This window comes from Trematomus bernacchii, unplaced genomic scaffold (genome assembly GCF_902827165.1).
Source record: "Trematomus bernacchii unplaced genomic scaffold, fTreBer1.1, whole genome shotgun sequence".
Classification (NCBI taxonomy): Eukaryota; Metazoa; Chordata; class Actinopteri; order Perciformes; family Nototheniidae; genus Trematomus; species Trematomus bernacchii.
Window position 1 is genome coordinate 7,222,958 of NW_022987851.1, and position 24,600 is coordinate 7,247,557.

General features: G+C 42.3%; 1 protein-coding gene across 1 annotated transcript in view; it reads left to right on the top strand.

Moving 5' to 3' along the window:
* LOC117468864 (protocadherin-16-like) overlaps nt 1-24,600 on the top strand; it is a 79,006-nt gene that overhangs the window by 45,961 nt on the left and 8,445 nt on the right. The window contains 10 exon segments of the mRNA XM_034113213.1: nt 14,253-14,441; nt 15,161-15,392; nt 15,556-15,792; nt 16,196-17,224; nt 17,847-18,034; nt 18,126-18,222; nt 18,600-18,638; nt 18,641-18,756; nt 20,124-20,970; nt 23,461-23,700. Of these exon segments, the coding sequence (XP_033969104.1) occupies nt 14,253-14,441; nt 15,161-15,392; nt 15,556-15,792; nt 16,196-17,224; nt 17,847-18,034; nt 18,126-18,222; nt 18,600-18,638; nt 18,641-18,756; nt 20,124-20,970; nt 23,461-23,700 (3,214 nt within the window).

A 24,600-nucleotide genomic window follows, 5' to 3' on the forward strand; every position in this document is an offset into this window, starting at 1 on the left:
GTATACGTTTTTTCTATTGTCTACGAGAGCCTGTAGCCTATCCTAGATCGCACTGTGTAGAGGGAAAGAAAACATCCAGAACAAATGTCCAATTAATCTCTAGGCATGTCACACTGAGCTGATTAAGGTATTGGCTCTGAAAAGCAGAGATTCATATTTGTTTTTCCTTTTAATTCAGTTCCTTGAAGAAGAGTATAGAATATATCAATTATTCATGTGTTGTCGTTTTTTTTTGTCTACAAAAGAATGATCTTATAGGAAACCCTTCCCTTATTTTCAGTGAAAACCAGATGAAGTCCTTATCCGAGTATATTGGCATAGTGAGGAGAAGTGAAGGCAAAACAATCTGTTAGGTGTGGCCTCTGCATGCTTTCTGACATCTGCTGCTCCTATTATACCTGTCTTCCTAGCAGCCTTATTAATAAATCCCTATTTATTTAGGGAATCCTAATGGGACACAGTCAGATATTGTAGCCAGGGGTCATTTTACTAAGGCCCCTGGCCCTTCAACTGCCTCACAGCCTTATCAACCCTTGCAGGTCATTGTTGTTCTTTTTGTGAGCCTGACAATGGGTATATACTTTTTTAGGCCTTATTTAGGAATGAGCCCAGGTTTTTCTTTCCAGATTTGGTGATTTTCTCATATTCAAGCTGCTTCAACCTTGTGGTCCTTAAATTGTTTTAATCTGATAAAACAAAAATGGAAAACCTCGGATCAAATCCCTACCAGGACCTATTGCCTGCAGCAAAACAGCGATTGGTGCTGGGATCAGGTGTAAGCAAAAATGTAATCAAAGATATGCAGTTTTAAAAAAAAAAAAAGTATTTTCATTCATTCATAAACCACAGTTTTTTAAGAAACAATGTCCTCTTTTTTCAGAGCCAATGGTGAATGGCAGATTACCAATGTGTTTCTGTGATTTGGGTGAATTGACCCTTTAATCTAGCACCTGTACAAACTAACAGCAGATACACATAGTGTGTTTAAACCTCTGATTTGCTACTACTGACAGTGGAAAGGTTGTAGAATATCATCACTAAACCTCTCTAGAACAAATGCACACAGAGGACCTTCTCTTGCACAGCTGGACAAGCAATTAATACTGAAGCTTATGTCCAGACACTAGATGATAACAACCCCATCCTATGTAAGTCCCAGCAAAAAGCAGGAAATGTAATCAATGAACAGACCCAGGCTTGTGGATAAGTGCTCTTGCCTAGTGTGTGAGGTATATTTGAGGTGTGCATGAATAACATGGGGAACATCAGGGGGAAGTCCTGGCCAAAGCGAAACTTTGGTGTAACCCAAACAGGTTTTTATCTTTCAAATAGATTAATTATGTTTGATTCAGACTTGCGTGTGTTCCTTTTAGGAGCTTGCGTGAGAGTAATCTTTCTGAGGACATGTTTACTGTGGAAGTCCCTTTAGCTCTGAGAAACAACTGAAGTGCTCACTGACTACCTTATGTATACTCAGAAGGAATTGTTTGAAATTAATCACATGCAGGAGGGAACTGGACATGTATACAAGATAAAATATAATTACTCTATCACCTAAATATTTTGCTGGAAACTAAATAAATATTCCTGCAAGGAAATGAAACCTGCCTATTGCTTTGCTTTCAAAAGAATTTGTGTGAAAAAAAAAACACTGCTCATGAATCAGAGCGAACATCTCAGATGGTAAACATACAAATATCACAAAGCAACCACATTGACCATGTCAAATAGGAAAGGGACTCCAACATAACAGAGACGGTTGCTGTTTAGGAGGTGATGTAGTTTTACATGTGGAAATATGGAAGATCTCATTATCACTTTTTCCAGAAAGTTTGAAAACAAGATGAAAGGTGTATGTGATGACGGAACACCAGTATCTCGAGCCATCTCCATGTGACGGAGATGGAGTTTTATGTGAACAACAGCTGTTGTTTGTTGTTGGCAAGGAACTGTTTAGAAACGTACCGTACACACAGTGTGTGTGTGTGCACTCATTTGTCTATCTGTACACGATCCTCTGTTGTTGACTCGCAATTATGTGACTTGGTGAAACAAAAGAAAGAGATCCAAACAGACACTCAGCTCTCCGGACCGCCTCCGTTGCCAGAGTGTGTTTTGAGTCCAACCCACGTCTGAACCAGGGATGACTTCTTCAGGACTTACAGTTAAACAGACTTTACTGCAGAAACCACGTGCATGCCAGAACCCTGCCTGGGCAGTCTTCATTTGTTTGCAATGTTTATCAGTCAGTGACAGGGTGTGTTTATGTGTATGGTTCCAGTAGGCCTTCATGACCTCGTTGCCCTGACCCACCCCCAGCCCCCCTCTTCTCTGCCTCGCCTCAAAAGCAACATCAGAGTTAGTTCTCCTCTCTCAGCACGGATTACCTTACTCCAAGAGTGGTACTGTGAAGATGTGGCTCTTTCAGGTTGGTTGGTACCACCAGTCAGCTAACAGTATGCTAGAATGTTTACATGGGTGAGATTAGAGAGGCCATCACTATAACAGAAAACGTATAAGGACATATATATCAATATCATAAATAACATAACAAATATGCTAAGTGTTAGTAACAAGAGATTTTCGGACTGGGATGTTGCTCTCTTATAATAAAGCAACTGACCATTGAATGATCTAAACATGCTATTAACAGTTAATTAACTTTGTAAATAAATAGCATTTTATTCATTCAAGTCATGGAGGTTTTTAGACTCCAGGGCTGACTGATTTCTTCGCTAAGTAAACATCAAATGAAAAGCTGGTGCCACATGGCGGCAACATTATGGTCCAGTTAAATTGTCTCAAAGCCACATCACAGCAGGAGCATCTGTCAACTTCATCATTATGGTGAGCAGCCACTGCCTGGAGCTAAGACGCTGTGTATTGATGTGAACTGTCACATAATGGAGCCCCTACCTAATGCATCTAGAGAACATGTAAGCACTGTGCTGATGATATATTGATCTATTTATGTTTTCACACAGAACTAAGTGGCTTTGTCAAGCTCTCTCAAGCACTAACTTTTTCTGTGTAACACTATCACTGAAAACATGTAAGACATACAGCATGTGCAAACACCCTTTCTATGAGACAAATGACCTGATAGAAATGAAATAATGCAATTTAGAAACCTTTTATTGTGCATTTTGAAATTCCTAATTGCTTCAAATATAGAACATCTTCCCGTTCCTGTGATCCTCCTATGAGACTGGACAGGTCTAGACACAACATAAGCATCTACACAGTGACACAATACTTTCCAAACTTTTTTTGATTACTGTTTTCCAGCAAGCTAAAATGTAATTGCAATGGCATTACAAAAGTCAATAAACATGTCATCCATACTGGGTGACTTCTAAATGTCTACTATGAAATCAACAACCAGAAATGTCAGTGTTTTATGGAAACTGCCTCTTGTGCAATGCCTTTCCCATTTCCTTATTTCTGCAAAGTGAAGGCAGTTGAGAGATTAAGTTTTGGTATTTCATTAAAACCCCATAATGCTCTTGCATGTCTCGTAAGAGCTGCAGACTGGAGGCCATGCCACACCACAGGTCTGGCTCCCTCTACTGCATTTGAAACTTTACCAATCCCTCCCTGTCTTGATCTAACTGCTGAAATCAGCTGTGGGGGCAATACATAATGCACACAAAGTGAATTCTGCTTGTATATTTGTGTCTACATGTCTGTAGCCACGTCCATAAGTGTTGTTAATCAGCATCTGTAAGTGATTCTGAGAGTTCGTCATGCAAATGTAATAGAAAGATGATTTAATCAAAATGCAGTATGATAAGCCAAACTATCAACACAGTCAAGATAATTTAAATTGGATATCTCCAGTGTGTTATTCATTATTACCGATTTTATGCACTGCTTTGAGTTGACCACTGAAAGATAAATTTAGCATGTGGTTGCATGGTACTTGCTTTAGATGTCTCTACTGGGGAATATGAATCCATGTCACAGATGAAGAGTTTACCATCTCCTAGATACCTTTTGGGCAGATAAGATTCCACTAGTTCTGTTTTAAGGAATGCAGTTTTCTTTGTAGCCAGCTGTGATCACACATTTACTGAAAGGCTGCTTGATCACAGGAATGTAGCAGCTTGTACTGTACACCTGGCTCACACAGAGAAAAGAGGAAGAACTCCAGCGTTGAATCACTCCATAGACCTCATCAAACGGGCTTGTGGATCTCTTGGAATCAGGGTCCAATCTGGCTCTTAAACTGCACCTGCGCTGTGTTTGTGCATGCCATGCTCAGTAGGCCTTCTCCCACCCACTGCAGGCAGCTGTAGCATTAGCCTAGGCCACGTCCGTGCTCCTGCACCCACACACGCTGTGTATAGTTCATATTGGCTCCCCTCCCACCTACCCAGACCCTGGGATGCAGCGCCTGGCCTGCCTCAGCAGACCAGAGATCAGCACTGCTATTGGATGGTTGTGAAAGGGATGACAAGCTGACACGGAGCCGAGGACCTGCTCCACGGGTGTCAGAAGCGGGGTCACTTCCCTTGGCGGATGTCTCGTGAGAGTGGATCCACTCATCAAACTTCTAGCATCAATTCACCTCCCACACTGGCCACATCCCGGAAGCTTTTATGCTTTTAACTTGCTTGACTGTCTTCTTTGTGGTGGTTTGGGTTTGTTGAATTACTTCAGAGGTATTCTGACCCTCAACTCTGTGTGCTGATGTAGAATGAAGTGGGAGTTAATCATCACGGCTAGGGGTGAAGTCATATTTGAAAATGCTGCATTTGTAAAGCACTTTCTTACATTACTGTGGTATAAATGAGGATTTATTTGAACAATGCCCCCTGGACAAAGGGTGAAGTGTTTGTTTTCCAATCCATCTAGAATTCTCTATTTACAAGCCAGCTATCCGCAAACAATTGTTCATCCATTAGAAACACTAAACCTAGGTTAAAGGCTGGCTCTTCCAACCCACTTGTTTGTTTTAAATAATACACATGTTGTTTTGATATTGTCATTTAAAATGATTATTCTTCAATACAAAGAGCTCAATGCAATTTTCCGTATTATTTTCTTTCCATTGGATAATCAGTGGTCAGCATGCATACGAAAACAGGGGCAGGGTTGTTTCTCCCATTTGACCTTTGGAAAATAAACAGGCTAATGTTTTTAGCAGGAGCCTCTCAGACGGGTTACTGAGCTGCCTCATTCCAGATGGCCAAGGGTTAACGCCACACAAACCACTACATCCATACACTTTTTTTGTCATGTTTATTTTTATAGCCAAAGTAGAACTTTCGGTGAGTATCCCCCTTGATATTGTGCACAAGTGGTGGCAAATGCTGCACATAATGGTAGAGTCCTCCCCAGCTGTGAGCCCACACCAAGGTCAACAACATGTCTGGCACAGGGACCTCTCTCAGGACCCCCTGCTAACATTTTTACCCATGTGCTTTTCAAAAATGTTTTCTTTTTTTGTCCTTTTTCAGGACATTTTTAATAAAAGCTACAGATTAAATCCTACACATTGGGATCATGGCTTATATCAAAAATGGCCTGGGTTAGTAGGACACCAGAGGGCTGTTTAAAAACACTGTTAACTTGTTTTCAAGGTGTAAAAGTCACATTCCTTCCTGATGACCCCGGATTTGCCTGTAGACACACAGTAGTACCCTACAAATAATCTTTTTATGGGGAAAATACATCTGTGTTTCTACTTCTATTCCTTGCCCTAAGTGGCACTTTTTGTCATATTTGCAATAATTAGTTTTTTATTATTGACCTGCATGAATCATTTAAAAGCTGAAAAAGTAGATTTGCCTCTCTGGTCTTGAATAAAGCTTCACTCCATTCTGCTCTACGTAGTGCTACCTTTTTTTCCTTAGCTGCACAATATCTCTCCTCTGCTCATTTCGCCTTTTCTGGGACCCTCCTTAAATGGTTTGATGCTAATCACCTCCAGATGCAAGGTATAGATGAAAGACAGATGCTTCAGTTTTAAAGGAAAGTCTAATGAAAGTAAAAAAGTAGGCAGGCCACCTTACTTCCAACAACTGAAGTCTGTAGCAGCAACTCTTAAATTGCAAAAACTACAAAGAGTGCCTGCATATATTTGAAGTATTGTGAGACTTCAGAAATGTGTGGTAGACCCCAACAGGTTCAGAAACATCTAGAGGCATTTTTTAACTCTACTTTAAAGTGAAGAGGCATATTTATTTCTGAACACATTTCTTATTTGTTAGATTCTGTCTTTCTTACGCAAAAAATAGAGCCACTGACAGGCAGCCTGTTTACTGGGTGTTCATTTGGGAAAAAGTATGATAATGAATGCCAAGCTGCGACTTTATTAGGATTGCATAACAAAACACCATCTTTAAAAATGCAACGTTATCATTCCAGCTTTGTGTTGTAATGTAATTCATCAGCAGATTGACCTTCTAGCCGTTTCGCTCACAGAACTCTGTCACTATGTTTGGACTCACTTTTTCCAGCAGTGTAGTAGTTATGGTGAGGGATGTTTGAGAGGAAAGGAAAGAGACAGAAACCCTATCCTGTCCCGTGTCTGCACTCTAGCATCGAGTGTGATTATATCCCCTCCCCTCTGTTCCTCTGCCAGATACGTGGACCTTACACCGCTCTAACCTTCTGTCCTCCACATTTTTGTCGGTGCACTACACAGAGGAAGATGAAGAGCTGCAGTTCATGGACCTATTGTTGATTTAGAAATCAATACTTCTTTGTCTCCTCATGTCAGAAAGTAGTTTCTTTTATATCCTGAGCTAAGACAATCCCGTTGGAAGAAACTAGGCCAGTACGAACTGCTGGGCCATAAGCTTGGCAAATGTTGCTTTGCTGTTCAGAAGTAACAACAAAGTTGTTCTGTTTCTTCAGGCAACCGAATTACGTCAAGACCATATCATTCTGGAAATGTACTTTAAAATATTATCTGTTGTCATGTTTATCCTTCAGCACATGTGTCATGGAATTCATTAGTGTTCGTTTACAGCTGTACTCTGGTCAAATCGTTAGCCCTGCAAGGACAGTTGGAATTCATTTCCAATGTGAAATGACAGTTCTGGGTGATATGATTTGGCAACCGGCACATAACTGTATATCTTTAGAGAAATCAGTTTGATTAAGATTGTTACTGACCTCGACAGTTATATGGTGTTTCACAGGGATACCCCGATACAGCAGATGTATATTAACGGACATCTGGACCCAGAAAGGACTTGACAAATCTGGAATGGATTGTTCATGTGAAGTCATGCTGGGATACTGAAGGAGTGAATTTGAATTGCTAATAATGAAAGCAACTTTGCATAGCTGTTTGGTCTGTAATTATTAGGAATATGTTGATGTGCCAATGCCAGTGTTATGTTGTGGAGGCTTTTACAACAGAAATTATGCAAAGGATAATTGAGAGCTGATGTTACATTTTCATTCAAAGTCAGAGTCACGCTTGAATTGATGTATTTGGAGTGTTTCCTATGAATAGCTTTTTATTTTCCATGCCACACACAAAGTTATTCTCCCAAACAAAATGAAGTATATTGGAGTCCTTCTTTCTCTTCAAAACAGTACATGACCCCTGCTGCCTTTTTGTCTTGCACTTCCTTTAATTCAACAGTTTTTTCTGACACTAACACATGATCAGATGTCTCAGAAACTCTTGGCTGGATTTTCATTAAATTCCGCTTGCAGATGAATGGTCACTAGAGGGTGAATTTTAATTCATTTGATGACCCCCTGACCCTTCCTGCGGCAACACCATCAAGTCAACTTTTCAATTTGCAGAACTGGAATTAAAAAATTAGTGCCATGAAATACATTGGTTTCCGAAGTTATACCAGCATATAGCTGATAGTAGGACTGCCACTTTACAATGCAAGCATTGCCAGGAAGAAGGAATAAGTTAAATGCAAAGCCCCAAAAAAAGGTTAAAGCAATCTCAGGACCATTTTTATTGGTTCCCCTCACAGCACAGAGCATATGCATAGTCTGCCAGACAGGTAATAGTGTCTTAGGAAGACCACTGTATCAGCTTTGGCTTTCTCTAGCTATATAGACCTGCCTGTAGACATACAGCATCTATACAATAAGCTAGGATGATTCTTGAATGACCTTCATTCTCTTTGAGCTCAGACGTCTGTTGACATTTTATTACTTTTATCACACTTTATACAATGGCAGCAAGACATCACAGCCACAGTTTGGTACAATGTAATGTCAGCATGACCTTACACATGTCTTAAACTCTGCTGTGAATACTTCAGCTTTCTGTCTCCTTAGTAACCAAGGAAATCTTTCACATATGGTTGGTCGTACTCCAGACAAACCTGTCTATGCGGTTAATGTTTAGAGTTTAGATATATTGGTCAACAGTGTGTGGGCTTCTTCCTTCCACCGGGCCCGTGCGGTCTCTGTCTAGGTCTTTAGTGTGGTGGCCGACATGTCAAAATGTCTCTAACCTGCCTATCTGCTACTTCAACGTGTAGTGAAAGAGTCCTTTAGGAAGTCTCTGCCTCACTCTCCTCATCTCTGCTGTCCTCAGAAGTGATGCCAGGACAATAGAGAGAGAGGAGTGTACACGGCTTCACACCAGCTGTGACTTCCCAAAGTAACTCTCAGTCCAGATTTCTGCAATGTGCCCACTCTTTTGATTTCTTTGAGCCTACGCTTTCCTCTTTGCCTTCAGTGTCTTTTAATGATCTCCATGACACTCCATCAATCAGTCACACGCTGCATTGAATTGCTCTTGTGGGAGTCCTAATATTACAGACTTTATTGGCCATGTCTGTGAAACTCTCAGTAGAATTATGTTTGATATTGATTATTAGGCATTATTTAATGAATATCTGGAAAATCTCACTTTTTTGACTTGTCTTTAAAGTCTGAATCAGTCCATCCATTTAGGCACAACTGAAGTTTAAGCTTCTGAACATCTTTAGTATGGCAACTTAAATATATCAAATAGAGTTCTCAGCTGCCTAACCTTCATAAGCGGTCACAGTTTATACAATGAAGCCCTCTTTGTTGAGTAATGTGTCACATGGCGTGCTTTTAATCACAGCAGAAGGCTCAGTCATACAATTGAGCTTCAGAGGTTTAGAGATGTCATCCAGTATTTTCTGAATATTTCTTTGTGCCACAAAGTAGCAGAGTGTAATTTGGGCTGCAGTGTTTCTCAAAGTGGGGGGCACGCCAGAGACCAGGAGGAAAAATGGTTGTCCGGCGGAAGTTACACTTAGAAACCTTAGAAACCTATGAGGGCGCTGTAGGACACAGGTGTGTAATGTACATTTTGAGGATGGAAGGTCAATAGGCAGCGTCAGGGGGGCGCTAAGGGGGTGCTGCAGGTCCCCCTAGGATAGCCATAGCACCCCCTAAGCACCCCCAAGAAATGTATGTATTTTTTTTTTTTATGTGTGTAATTCATCATTTGAAAAATGATTGATTCGAAAATAATATGCTACAGTACAAGTAAGTCTGGGTCTCTGTCTTTCATTCAAGCTCGCACCGGTACCGGAGATTGTTGTTGTTAGCATCTGGTGCTAGCTAGCTACGCTAATGATATAAGGACCTTTTTCAACAACAAGGTGGAGGGAGAACTCTCGCCTGTCAGACTGAGAGGCTCAGATAACCTCAGCTCAGTGAGGTAAAGGACTCTCTCAGTGTTTAGATTACCCACTGAGATTAGTTATCTCAGTGGGTCTCAAACGGTTTGGTCACGATTTAATGTAAACAATTATTTCCGAGGCACACGTTTACTTTATATGATCATTATAGGTATACAAAAATAAGAGAATAAATGAAAAACAGTTATGAAATACTATGACAGTAAAACAAGAATACAGTTTAAAACGGGAGTGATTTGTGAAATATCCATAAAGAAAAAGTAAATCTGTTTACAGTTCTGTTTCATATGGGTGTTGAGAGATGTATCCATAGATCTCTTCATTTTGCTCTCAAAGTGCAGTGGTGGAGCATGCCCCCGGACCCTCCTATGTTAGGTCCACTTCCCACTTATAAAAATAGCACTTTACCCCTGCTTACACCTATATGCCGTGAGCTGATTATCGAGCCTTCATTGTAACAGTCGCGGGTATTGTGTATTTGCATGGGGAGTGTTGCAGTAGAACATTCCACTGTAGCGCCTGGTACATTAATGGGAAACCCTAAATGTTTGAGCACCCTCTATGAAACGTCAAGCTACCCCACAGCACCCCCAAAAGAAAATCTCGGGCGCCGCCACTGAGCCTGCAACCCCGTTTTGAAGAAATGTGCAGTGCCAAACAGGCTCATTGCAGCCACTAATGCTGTGCTAAGACACACTTTTTGCCAAATATCAGCATTTTCTTTCTTTTTCTTTTTTTGCACAGATTGCAAAGTGGCAAAGTATTATAACTTATTGTTCTAGCAAAGGGATTGCACAATTGTATTATGTATTTATTTTTTTGAGCACACAGACTTATGGAGCATTGTTTTATTATCACTGTTCTAGCAAAGTGATTTTTGAAAGGAATGCTCACGTTCATATTGATGTATTTTAATAAATGTTAACTTGGCCCATTACGTGACTATTTGTGTTGGGGGGGGGCGCGACTTTTTTTTTTTCTCCAAAGGGGGGCCTGACAGAAAAAGTTTGAGAACCACTGGGCTAGAGTCACGGTAGCCACTGCTGCATACTTATCTGGGCTTAGTTTGTTTAAAAAGAGCTCCGAGTGAATACAAAGAAGATCTTGGTATAATCAGAGTGCAGAATGAAAATGGTCTCGCTCACTTGCTCTGCAGGCATCACAAGCTTGTAATGAGCATTGATTTTATCCCCAGTGTTTGTACACCGGTGTCTTTGCTTATGCATCTAAGGTACACTCAACGAATGCGTGCAAGCAGAGTTTGACTGATGTGTGCGATAATTTCCCAGTTGGCAAACATTTACATGCACACTCCGTCATTTGTGGCCTATTTGGATTGGAAGAGGTGATTGGCTGGTTTCACTAAGGACTACGTGAGACAGATTTGTTTGACTGGGCACTCCAAAATACGGGAAGCATGATTAAAAACTACATCCCCTTCATTTCACCCCTTGTTGGCTTCAATGGTTTCGGCTCTAAATCATTCATTTACTCACAGGTTTTTACTCAAGCTCTTTCCACCGTGGAGCTTTTTTACATGGCTGAAGAATAAATATGGATAGAGGAGCAGTGGGTTTGGGAAAATAAGGTCACGCTGAGATACGTCTGGTAATATCCACCAAAGTAAAATAACTAAAAAGCCACATCATTCTAATAGTTTGGGGAAATTCAACTCTAAAAATAGAACGCACCCAAACCCCGGACTTGTTTTTCTGCAGGCCTGGCTCTCTCTCAGACCAGGAAGCGAGGACATGGGCCAGAACACGGTGAAGCATCCAAAAGCCTCAGGATCATTATTCCATTTGAACATATTATACATAAACATTCAAAGGCATGTTTTCTCCTGCGAATCCTGTTCTCTTGATTGGACAGTCTCCTCTGGAAGGCTCCTGGAATCTGATGGGAGAACCACAAGTACCCCAGTTATCTTTGGATTCCCCCAGCTTGTTTTACTAAGGACTCGGCCAAACGTTGCCTTTCCCCTGCTGATAAGACAGCTCCCATCATGCCTCACTCACACACACAGAGTGTAGGGAGAATACTGCTGGCTGCTTCTGATGATCTAAGATTACTCCTGCTTTTGAACTTTTAATCCAATAGAAATAGAGACTTTGTGTAATACCTAGAAAGAGTGAAAAGTCAGTGGGAAACAGAAAGAGAGGCCCCGTGTATCCGTGGTTGGTCCAAAGTTGTGAGAGTTATTATTCTCTCTGCTGCAGGGAGGAGAATTCCTACTACATCTCAAATAACTTTCTTGGTTATGAATATTTCCTTTTCCTTAATGTACACTAGACGTAGAGAAGGTAGTTATCCTTGTGATTTATTCTCATCTGTGACGCCAGAGGCTGTATGTTGTTAAGGTCATCTCCGTCTCTCAAGGTTCATGGTTTGAGGTTTGGCTAATTGTCCTGCTCATTTTTTCATTTGCATATGACCTCATATGTCATTTTATATGTGTGGCTGAATAATTATAAACTCCTAGACAGACAAGTCTCTGTGTTCCAGCAAGATGACACTGATATGCTGCTATTAACTTAGAAATAAGAGTGGAACTGAAATTGCAATCTCTGCAGATTTCAAAATAGACTAATTTGCTTCAGGCATTTACTTACCGTGGTTAGAATGTATGCAAATGTGATTGTGTGGTTATTTATATTCCCCTGTTCCCCCACAAAAAGCCATACACTTAACTCAAGGAACATACTGTATTACTCTCAGGTTTTTAAACCATATATCCTCACCACTTTGCGCAGTACTGGAGCGCTGGGAGAAGGGTACTTATTAAAGCTCCAGATCCTCCTCATGCTAATTAATTTCATGGCATACCCATCACTCAATCCTCCCTTCTGAATTAGCTTTTTAACAGAAAGCTCAGTATCTCGGCAGCCCACACTGTGCCACTGGACCTTGCTCAAGTTTTAACTTTTAAAACTGACTGAGAACCCTCATTTCAACTGTGTGTTAAGTTTAAACACACTAGTTCATTCTCCTGTGTATCATTATAGAGTGAAAAGAGCTCCACCTCTCGCCCCACAAAAAGTATTTTTCATTTTCTTTTTTCTCTTTCTTTTTTTTTGGTATCATAAATATAAATGTGGGCTTTTTACATGTGATTTTTTTATGAACTGTATGTGGGTGTACTTTGTAAAAAAAAAGTTTTAGGCTAAATTTGAAAGCTACTTGGAGTCTGCTGAAATACCTCGTACACTCATTGCCTGCCACGAATGAGCCAGTCACAAGGGGGGGAATATTTTCCTACAGACCTGTTTGGAAATGTTTGTAGCATATCTGCTGGCTTTTGAACGTTTTTTGTGTAAGACCCATGGTATTACTACAATGTTCCAGCTGACTCTCATCACACAACTGTGAAGTAAACAAGCATATAGAGCTGTAAATAACTTGTCCCCCTGCAAGATGATAAAATATTACAGTAAGCTGCAGCCTATGTGCGCTAAAAGATGGAGTAGCTTTCTTGTATTGCTCTTGGTTTCCCCTTTCCTCATGTGGTTTATTATTCTTCTCTTTGGCTTGCGTCTCTGCCAGCTTTACAACTCCCTCACTCCTACACACTACTCGCCCTCTGTTAGGAGTTGCAGTCAGAGTGTGGGGCATGCTCTCTGCGAGTCCGCCGCCTGCCATCTGCTCAGGAAAGAGATGGAGCCTGAATTACGGCTGCCAAACCTTCATCGCCTTGAATGAATGATTTCCATCTACTCACACTCAATGCCATTTTAAAAACATCTCAGCTTTCGATGATAAGCATGGTTTGCCTTCTTTTTCTTGGCAATGTTCCTGATGAATACTCCCCGCCACTGAGTGTTGGAGCCCCTCCGCATGAATGTAGCTTTCTTCTTCCAATTATTGTTTCCTTAAAAAGATCTATTTATAAATGATGGAAGAAAAGATCATTCTAATCAACTTGTGAGGTTTAACCCTCCTTTAATATCCTGCAAACTGCCATCCAGAGCCAACACTTGCAAACAATTACACTTCTGGTCCCTAGGGACGCGATCTGATTGGTCTATTTGCTTTGCGCTGTCTTGGGAGATCCTGTAAGTGAGTCGGCTCCCCGGCTGATGGCTTGTGAGCTGCTTTAATAGCTCCACCGGTTCCAGCACTCTGTAGTTGTGCGGCATTATTAAAACCAGACCGCAAGTGGGACATTACATTAGGGTAAAATGTGAGGCACTGAAGCATACTGTGCGGTACTCCAATGTTGCCCAGCCGTCCCTGTCACTGCTCTCTGCAGACAGACGCCACTCCTGAAGCAGGCAGTTTTCCTGCTGGCAGCCATCCCAGAGCCTGCAGAAGTCATCCTCCTTCATTCCCACAGACCCCCTTTCTGCCAAAGAGCATGTTTGGCTCACGCTCAGGCTCAGATAAACAACAAAGACCAGATCCAAAGATGCTTTCAAAAGGCACCTGGTATGGGGCTCTTGTTTCAGTTTGTAGATTTCCACCACTCTTACATCCCTCTAATAGTATTTATATCTGATCTGCGGCAGCTTTAGGGTAGTATTATTAATGAGTACGGAAACTGCTGAGTTTATCCTGTAGGATATTTATCTTACAACTTAATGCATTTAATGTTAATGCACAATTTTGAAATGTTTAACCAATAGCATGTTTTCTTCTCTGTAGGTGACGGCGACCGATGCAGACGGCGGCTCTTTTGGCTCCATCACCTACTCCCTTGGCTCCGGCATGAACAGCGCCGCTCCCTCTCAGTTCACCATTGGCAAGGAGACTGGCCAGATCTGCACTAGTGCTGCACTCGACAGAGATCAAGGGCCGGCCAGCTACGACTTTGCTGTTACTGCAGTGGATGGGGTGAGCTTTTTTTTTAAATCATGCTTAATATGAATCCATTGAGCCACGAAGTAATCCTATAAACACAGCTGCCATGCTTCTCAGTCAGACAGGAGAGCAGAGACATGGCCAACTGTGCAGAAAAATAAAACTTTTGAGCAGCCAAGCAAAAAACAAATCTTGAATGGCTTTCCATGGCAGACTTCCTAAAAAATAATATATCCTGTTCTCCTTCTGCCAAATAATACTTAGCAAATAAAAGGTTTAAAATGAAAGAAAATTACTGCGGCCATGTTAAAGCAATCAGATGGAGAAATGCCTCAACTGTCAGGCAGTAATATTTTAACAAGTTGGACTCCCGCCTCCCTCCTTTTTGCCACCTGGTCCAAATCAAAAGCCTGCACTGTATTTTCTGCAAATGAAAAGCCTATGAAACAGATTGTACGGTTGCAGCGGGCCCTCTCACTCTTCACGGGTCATGACATATTGCTCTTTCCCGAGGGAAACTATCAATCTGTATCCCTGCACAAACCTGCTGGGACTATATTTTAGAGGCTACGGCTATACGTCCACATTTAACAGGGTTTACTGCTGGTTTTCACTTTTACTGACTTTCACAAGTAATGCGGTCTACTTGCACCATTAATGTGGCCTAAATCCTGCTTTCAGGTGTGTTTTTTTCTGCTCATGATTTAATATATGTCAAGGTTTTACAAAGGAGCTTTTTGTTTCCTCTGCAGGGTGGACTGAGCTCAGTAACCTACGTGAAGGTAGATCTGGTGGACATTAATGATAACAGACCTGCCTTCTACCCAGTCAGCTACGCTGTCAGCCTGAGCACACAGAGCGCCCCTGGGACATCTGTTGTCAGAGTGACGGCCTATGACCCTGACTCAGGCGAGAATGGAAAAATTACATACAAGACAGTACCTGGAGGGGCTTCCCCTTACTTTACTCTTAACAAAGACACAGGTGGGCACAATTCATTTCCCAGTTCCTTCCTGTATACTCTATTTTCAAAATATACAATATTAAAATAGCTGTATTATTATTGGTATTGTTTTGCATGGTTTATAATGTTATGTAATGTAAAGAGAAGCCTGTTTCAACATTATCAACGGTCTTATTTTTGTAGGTGTGATCTCCCTGTCTCGGTCAGTCTATGGAAAGGTCAACTCTGTCATTCCCATGGTGATCTCTGCTCAGGATGGCGGTGGTCTGGTTGCCAGAGTCAATGCCAGAGTCAACATTAGTGTAGTGGCGGGGCTGGTGGCTCCACCTGTGTTCGAACAGGCTCAGTACTATTTTACTGTATCCGAGGACGTCTTGCGGGGGACGGTCGTTGGCTTTGTCCAGGCCAGCAGTAAGACAGGTAGAGTCTACAAGCACATTCTTCTTCTTTATTAATCACTCAAGTCAGTCAAATCAGTTTGTTTGCTCACTCACTCAGGAACCCCAGAAGCCTGACAACCCATATTGAAAAGTATACATTTATCAGCAACACTAGACTGTGCTCTAATCAGTTTATGTTCTGCTCCCTGCACTTTTACATATAGGCACTTGGTCACTATACAGACCTATCTCATCAATCAAAAAATCCATTTCACAACTTTGTTTATGTATTCACTTTCTGAGGTTTTTTTCTGAGCTCTATTACAGTCATGAAAATTGAAAAATTACAACGTTGGGGTATACTGTTACTTCAGTGCTTTTAGCTCAATCTCCAGGGCCATGGTGACATGTTTCTGGTTTTTGTCATCGTTCTCCCTTCCTAGGCACCTCTAGGGATATCTCCTATACCATCAGCTCTGGGGACCCTGCAGGCTACTTTACAGTGGATCCTGACACAGGGGCCTTAAGGACCAGTCTATCCTTGGATCATGAAGCCCAGTCATCTCTGGATTTGGAGGTGCAGGCCCGTAGTGGCAGCCCCCCTGCCTTTGGCCAGACCCGTGTCCACATTACCATCGCTGACATCAACGATAACCCGCCTGTGTTTCTGCCCTCGTCCTCTGAGTCTCTGCTGCTGCCAGGGCATACGGAAATGGGCACAGTGGTGTATCGGGTCCAGGCTGAGGACAGAGACTCTGGAGTCAATGGACAACTCACCTTCGATCTTAACTCTCCAAGTGGAATCCAGAGGACCTTCAGCATAGAGCGCAGCAGTGGAGAGATCCGATTGGTAGGGAGCCTAAACTATGAGAGTACTCCTCGTTATGACCTCCAGGTGATTGCCAAGGATAGTGGAGTACCCCAGCTTAGCGCCACCTTCATGCTTGTGGTTCATGTCCAGGCAGAGAATGACCAGGGACCTGTGTTTGATACCCTCACCTACCGTGTAGAGCTCAAAGAAGGGACTCCCTTAAACACACGCTTCCTGCAGGTCAGGGCTCTGAACAGAGAAACCCCTGGCTCAGGTCACTTCAGTCCCCTGGCATATCACCTGCGTCCAGATGGAGATGCTGCCGGGTTTGGCATCGCTGCAGACAGTGGCTGGCTGTTTGTGAAAAGCGCCCTAGACAGAGAAGTCAAGGACATTTATCTTCTAACGGTGCTGGCCAGCCAAGGTCAAGGACAGTTGAAGAAGACAGGTAGTGCCACAGTGCGGATAGCAGTGACTGATGAGAATGACAACTCTCCTCGGCTCACACAGGAGAGGGTCTTCATGGCTGTGAGAGAAAACCTGCCAGCAGGATCAGGCTTTGGTCACGTCACGGCCTCAGATAGAGACAGTGGCCCCAACGGACGCCTCAGCTACCGCTTCCTGCACCCTGATCGCTACTTTCAGATAAACTCCAACACGGGTAATAATATTCATCACAACAGCTTTAACTGCTGGTCTCTCAGATTGTGTGTTAGAATGGTGATTGCAAGAAAAAAACCTGTGCATAAAACCCATAAACGTCATACTTTATGTAAAGATGTGTTTGGAGATGTTCAAGAGAGAGAGATGCCTCTAAAACAGAGCTATGTCATGCTTTAATAAAACCGCTGTTGGCAAAGCAGCTGATGATATAATTGTATGTATATATACACAGAATTCCATTGAATTATTTAATCAATGTTTAGTCAACTTACCAAGTCATCTCTAGAAGATGAAAGACTATAGCTGTCTCTTCCCCACTGTCATAAATTAGTAAAATGATGGTGACAGCAGCACAAAGCGTCGTGCTGGGCTCTAATTGGCCTGCTGAGCCTGTTAGTCTGTGGGTGGAGACTCAGAGTCTGATTTGAGATTAGTTTCTGGCTGATTTACGAGTCTACAGCATCTGCCTCCATGTTTTTGTGCATCAGCACTGTGCATGTATATTACTTGTGTGTCTCTGATCAAAGTGTGCTGGCTCTGAAAGCTTTCATTATAACTCCAGTGCTCTGAATGTGTGCCTCTGCATAAAACCCCTCTCATCCAAGTCCTTCTCTCCCCAGGTGAGATCAGTACAAGGACTACTCTGGACAGAGAGCAGCAGTCTAGCTACCAGCTGGTGGTGGTGGTTCAAGACGGTGGTTCGCCCTCTCGCAGCGCCACAGGCACAGCCTTCATCACTGTGCTTGATGACAATGATAACAGCCCTGCTTTCACCCACAGCCAGTCAGGAACAAGTCTCATCATACAGGTGATGGCACACAAGAACAGAAACACAGACGAGCAGAACAAATATTGTGTTATGGTCTTTAATGAAATGTATTCTGATTTTTAACTCATAGGTTGCAGAAGGTCAGTCCTCTGGGGTATTTCTCGGCTCGCTGCAGGCCAGAGACCCAGATGAAGGAGAGAACGGAACCATATTCTACTCTTTGTCAGGTACAGTACCTGCAAGAAATAAAGAGAGTACTCATCTGTGCAAAATCATATATATGAATGTACCACATGTTTGGAAAAAGAAAAGATGTCCTGATAATGTAGAAAGAGAATGATCCATATCAGGACACCTTTGATGCCCATCGGCCCCCCATGGCCAGGGTATTAGCATATTAGATTCTGATTAGTTGTTTATTCATTTTAAGCTATTATTTGTATAGGTTTTTTTAAATATATATTTATTTTTCTTTACTTTAGTGTGTTTTTCTTTGTGTTAGTGTAAATCACATTGTAACTGTGGCTTTATGCTTACAAATGTGTGTTTTACTCCCCCGCGGACATTGTCTCCGGTTTAAGTTTGGACTCCATTTCTCTCCCAGGTCCCAGAGCTGAGTGTTTCTCTTTGAACCCAAACTCTGGGAGTTGCGTTCATCCTCCCCTCTGAGCCACTCGGAGCGGGCTGAGTACTCTCTGACGGTGACCGCTACTGACAGAGGACTGCCCCCTCGCAGCACCCCCTGCTCCCTCACCATTCAGGTCAGACTTTAGCTGGAGCCTGGCCAGCACAAACACCCTCACTACTCACCTATTTCATATCAAAGAATAGACTTGGGGCTCAGGATCCGTGTCTCTGGGCCCTTCAGACTTGCTGCAGACATATCAACCTCACTTCTGACAAGCGTCCCTCCCATCCCCTCCCATTTCTTCCCCTGTGACTTTTCAAAAGGGAAATTTCTATCTGAAATGGAAAAGTGGGTCTGAATCAAATACTCCCAGCTGGCTTGTGATGAGGGCCAGCTGTAGACTGCTATGATCAAGGTCATACTCAATGACTTCAACACTTTTTTAATACAGTAGCCCCTTTTGTAATGAGCTGCAGGGCTATACACCCCCGTAAAACATAGTATTGAAGGTAATTAAGTTAATATTTAATATAGAACAGAAAATGGACACAATGGAAGGACCCTGGAAGGAACATAGACATATAGGTTCCAGGAAAATAGAGTTGCCATATAAACAGTTCAGTTTTCCTCCTTAACAAAAACAAATGGAAGTCATAATTATAAATTAATTGGATTAAACAGTGCAGTGTTGTCCTTGCCCACTGACGCATCTCTGCATTTGCTTTAATCATCTTTCAAGCTGATTTTCTAAATCCATAGATGATAGGAGGGGACTATACACATGTATTTCTGGAACACTCCTTTTCCATTTAATGTGGAACCAATTTACAGCTTGTCGTGAAAGGCTTCACAACAATCTCAGGATATTTTTTTGAGTGCCTACTTACAGTGGAAACTCTTCTGGAGGATGCTTAGTATCTAGATCACTCCTTCGGTTTACAAAACACTGTCAGTAATGCTGCTGCACATTTGATCAGCGCAGCCACTCCTTCTTAATACCCCTTCACAGCTGCTTATGTTTTAGTAAAACAGTGTGTCATGTGTTTTACACAAAAGGGAGAAGTTAATAATGTCATAGTCTTTGAAGACACTTGAACTGCTCATCAAAGAAAATATAAAGCTATACAGTATACAGTACATGTCCAAGTGCCAAATTAAATCTGTCTCTCCATTTCCTCCCCTGATTGTGTTACTTTTATCATGTAATATTTTTCCTGGCAGCGACATGAGTATCAGATTAAGTGTGATTAAGGTTAGCAAGCGCGTTACTCAAGCCAACAAAACCTCCTGTAACCGTTCTCATTTGTTCCCAGTCATCAGATGCAGTAAAAACGATTCAACTGAGCAAAATCTGTTTTTGCTTTTCCCAAAATCCATTACATTTCATTTAAAAAAAATTGTTTTAACTTGAAGTGCCACTAGCAACATACATAGAGCATGAGATCCACTGTTGTGTTGATTCTTCTTCAGATACTCAAACAGTGTTCTTTGTTATTGCAGGTTCTCAGCACTAACAGACCTACTACTAAGACCAAATCATTCTCCATGTCCTTCAACTCTGTGGAGGAGGCCCAACCTGGATCAGTTATTGGCTCAGTCCGTATTCGTGAAAGTGAAGCCCCAGAGGTAGGGGAGCTGACCTACACAGTGGTGGGGGGTACAGACCGAGATGGGACCTTTGTCGTAGATCGCTTAAATGGAGACGTGTACCTGGCTTGTCCTCTCGACTATGAACGAGATGCCCACTACACTCTGCAGATCGAGGTGGATGACCTCTCTGAGGCCAATCCTAGCAGCACCCTGGTCCACCTGGACATTGAAGTTGAGGACAGCAATGACCACGCCCCCCATTTCCCCGAGGATCCCATTACCATCGTTATCTCCGAGAACATGGACCCTGGCTCTTCTGTTTATACTTTTCAGGCCACGGATAAAGATGGCAGTGGGCCCAACAGCGAGCTGAAGTACTCCATTCTCCACCAGTGGCCAAACACCCCTGGTCTACTGTACCTTGACTCTGACACTGGGGTTCTCTCCTTGGGTCAGGTGTTGGACCATGAGGTTACCACTAACCTAATACTGGTTGTTAAGGCAACAGATTCAGCCCAGGATGCCAGCCAGAGGCGCTGGGGTAGTGTCACGGCAAGGTTGTATGTAACAGATGAGAATGACAATCCACCAGTGTTCAGATCGCCAACAGCTGTCAGTGTGATGGAGGACCAGCCGGTGGGCTTCGTGGTTCTGTATGTGATGGCCGGAGATGCAGACCAAGGGGAAAATGGCAGAGTGTCCTACAGCATCCAATCAGGCAACACCGGAGGAACATTCAGCCTCAACCCTAACACTGGTAAGTCCAGCCCAGTTCCATTGCAGGAGATAATGTGTCCATAAATCATACATCTGAGAAAGTGAAGATTTCATTCATTGATTTTTATTTTCAAGTTTCAAGGTGTATTCAGATAGAGTACATCACTAAGTAAAGTTTCATTTCAACTTCTAGAATATTTGTCATTTTGGTTTAGCCACTGAAAGCATATTTCGCTCTTAGATATATAAAGGAAATGTTAGCATCCAATAATAAACATTTTTGTCCTTCTTAAGAATGACTGTGTCTTGCAAATCCATTGTATTTGAAGTTGAAATATTTTCAACTTAGGCAGACAAGCGAATCTTCATCTTTTCATCTGTGTTTGGGTCTTTTCATGGACTTTTAAAGCATTTGTGCCACCTATAAATTTTACCTCGCATTGCATGTGTTCTCATCTTTTCAACCCCCATCCACAATTACCAAACCTCCCCCAACATAAACACACACCAACTCCCGTAATACTCTGCTTACGTCTCAGTGCCGCTCAAATCTTGCTTCACCTTTCATGACTTATTTCCCTCAGTTGGAGGCCAGACAGACAGAGCAGCCTGCCAAATATTAAAAACACACACACACACACACACACACACACACACACACACACACACACACACACACACACACACACACACACACACACACACACACACACACACACACACACACACACAAACCCATCATCTGTTATTGTGGATCTATTCCCATGAAAGACCAAAGAACCTCCTGCCCGGGCTTCTGGGAACCATTAGAGAAGGGATCAGTTACGCGTGTTTATGTGTACACACGTGTGTGTGTGTGTGTGTGTGTGTGTGTGTGTGTGTGTGTGTGTGTGTGTGTGTGTGTGTGTGTGTGTGTGTGTGTGTGTGTGTGTGTGTGTGTGTGTGTGTGTGTGTGGTGTGTGTGTGTGTGTGTGTGTGTGTGTGTGTGTGTGTGTGTGTGTGTGTGTGTGTGTGTGTGTGTGTGTGTGTGTGTGTGTGTGTGTGTGTGTGTGTGTGTGTGTGTGTGTGTGTGTGTGTGTGTGTGTGTGTGTGCACAGGCACACACATATGTGTTTTGGTGCTTGCGTGAGACTCTGTCACTTAGTCAACGTTGACCTTGGGCTATTTGGTCCTGTGGGCTTTGTTGTGGTATTTGAGACACGTGTCAAAGTTGGCTCCGCCCTCCCCTTCATGTCGCCAACCGGGATGCCCCCTCGAGCAGATCAGGGATGGAAACATTCAGCGTCTGTCATGCATGCCACTTGTGCTTCAGCCCAGTATGTGTGCTCATCTTGAAGTGTTTTCATGCACACTGGTTATTTGTTAGAACACTGACAGAGTTAATCCTCTGGGCACCTGGTTTGCTCCCGTTTTGGGGTGAGTGACCAGAGACCTGGGACCATCTCTACACACTCCATTGCTTCAACTAACAGCTAACATAAAGAGCAACTGAGATATTGTTAGCAACACATAAAGTCACATAATATCATCTCATCAGTCATTTTTACAAGGCAAGACATCATTTTCACTTTTAAAAGGAAGAAAGAGTGCTATGGTGAATATATGTTTAGCAAAATATGGCCCCATTCCAATATTAAGACATGAAATGATTTTTTTTTTTAAATTACTTTTGCATAAAAGATAAGAACAATGTGTGTCATCTGAACAACCTCAGTTAACCCTCACATTGCAGTCCAAAGTGTTGGCACCACAAACCTCAAACAGGCTTAAAATGTTGGAATTGAAAACATCCAAAACAAAAAACTTTCCCAGTGTGTTTCTTTTCCTGCCCATGTGTTATCAGTGAACGGGGATATGGCAGGATCACAGGGGAGTCGTATTTGGTGAACATATTCCATCCTGTAACTCTTACCAGATTAAAGTCTTAGGGGCAAGTTATCTCAGCACTTGCAAGATACAAAGAAAAACATGCAAGAAAGTTAAAACCAAAACAGTCCTGGCCCTTTCTTTAACAGTTGTGGCTCATTTTATAGCATGAAATTGAAATTGAATCAATGTAAGCGCTACTCTCTTAGGGCAGCATAATGAAAAGGCCAGGCTGCCCCTAATTTCTACGGAGCACGGCAGGCCTTGCTGTTGCGTGTCTAGAGCGTGTGTTTACTGCTTCATTCTCGATGGCTGTGGCATTCTCCAATGGAAAATCTCGTAAACTGTGGCCAGACTGTTAGGCTGTTTCAGCAGTGGTGGTGGTAGCACTCAGGTAGGCTAAGCTGTGTGTGTGGAGGAGATTAGCTCTAAATTTGGCCCTCACACGGCAACTTTTCACACTGGCTTTTTAAATCACTTGACTACACACAACCATGGAAAGTGGCATGTTTTATTGCCTTTTGAAAGCATGCTTTCCTACCATAGTTGTCGTGTGTAACTGCCTCTATGAAACAGGCTATAATAAAGTACACCCACACACAGACAAACACACACACACAGGAAATCTCTCCTCACATTTCAGCCTTGATTCATCTCTCTACAGGCTCTCTGTCTATTTTCAAACCTTTGGACCGTGAGGAGCAGGATGTCTTTAACCTCACCATAACCGCTGAGGATCATGGGATACCCCAGCACTCCTCCAGCCAGCTGCTGTGTGTCCACGTGATTGATGTTAACGATGAAGTGCCCTGGTTTGAGGAGAGCCAGTACGAGGCTCAGATCTCCGAGAACCAGCCACCAGGAACTAGTGTGTTGACAGTGTCCGCCTCTGATCTGGACCAAGGTGAGACACACAATGTGCCCTGACGAAGTTACTGGTGCTTTAAACATGTTGGCCTACTTTTTAATCAAACATATATTCCCAATTAGCACTGATTTGGTAGCACTAGGTTAAAACTTGATGGTTGGAAGTATAATGTTGAAGGCATCTAGATTAAGTTACATGTAACCATTGATTTTTTATTTTAAATCACTTTATTTTAATGTCAAACAGGTTTTAACTACAAATTAAAATATAATGATACAATTCAGATTATATATAGTTACTTGTAAACTACATGTCAAAAAATAAGGATTCAAAATTAAATTAAAAATGTTTTTTAACCAAGACAGGTAGATGTCTTTTCAAAACAAATGACCTAAATCATAATTTGTTTATATATGCGTGTTCTTTTTCTTCAATGTGCTGCTTCAGCAGTTAAGATGGGAATACATGCCAGTAATTCTGCTCAGCCTTGATGTGCTGACTATGGGTTCACATTACACATTAACAGTTGTTTTTAATTGAGGACTCAGTAGTGTGGGGGTGGGAGTGCAAAATGTGTGCATTCCCTTTGACTTAGTCAGAAGCACATAAAACCGAAGGATTATAAACTTTCTCTCCAAAAGTAATTAGAGAAGTAAACAGGTGAGGGTGCCAGACTGCTTTCTGTTAGCACTCAATCTGGCATCCAGACACCTGAGGGTGGTTAACAAGAGAGACATCTAAATGCTTTCTATATGCATTTTTTTCTTATAAATATTTACAAGTAAAACCACATTGATTGCTTCTTGTAGAATTTGTTTCTCATATCTATGTTCAAATTAAATCAAAGATACATTGTGTTTATGGAGGTGTGTGGCGCAGTGGATAGAGCATTCGTGTTGGGATCAGGGGGTCACAGGTTCAAACCCCACTGCAGTC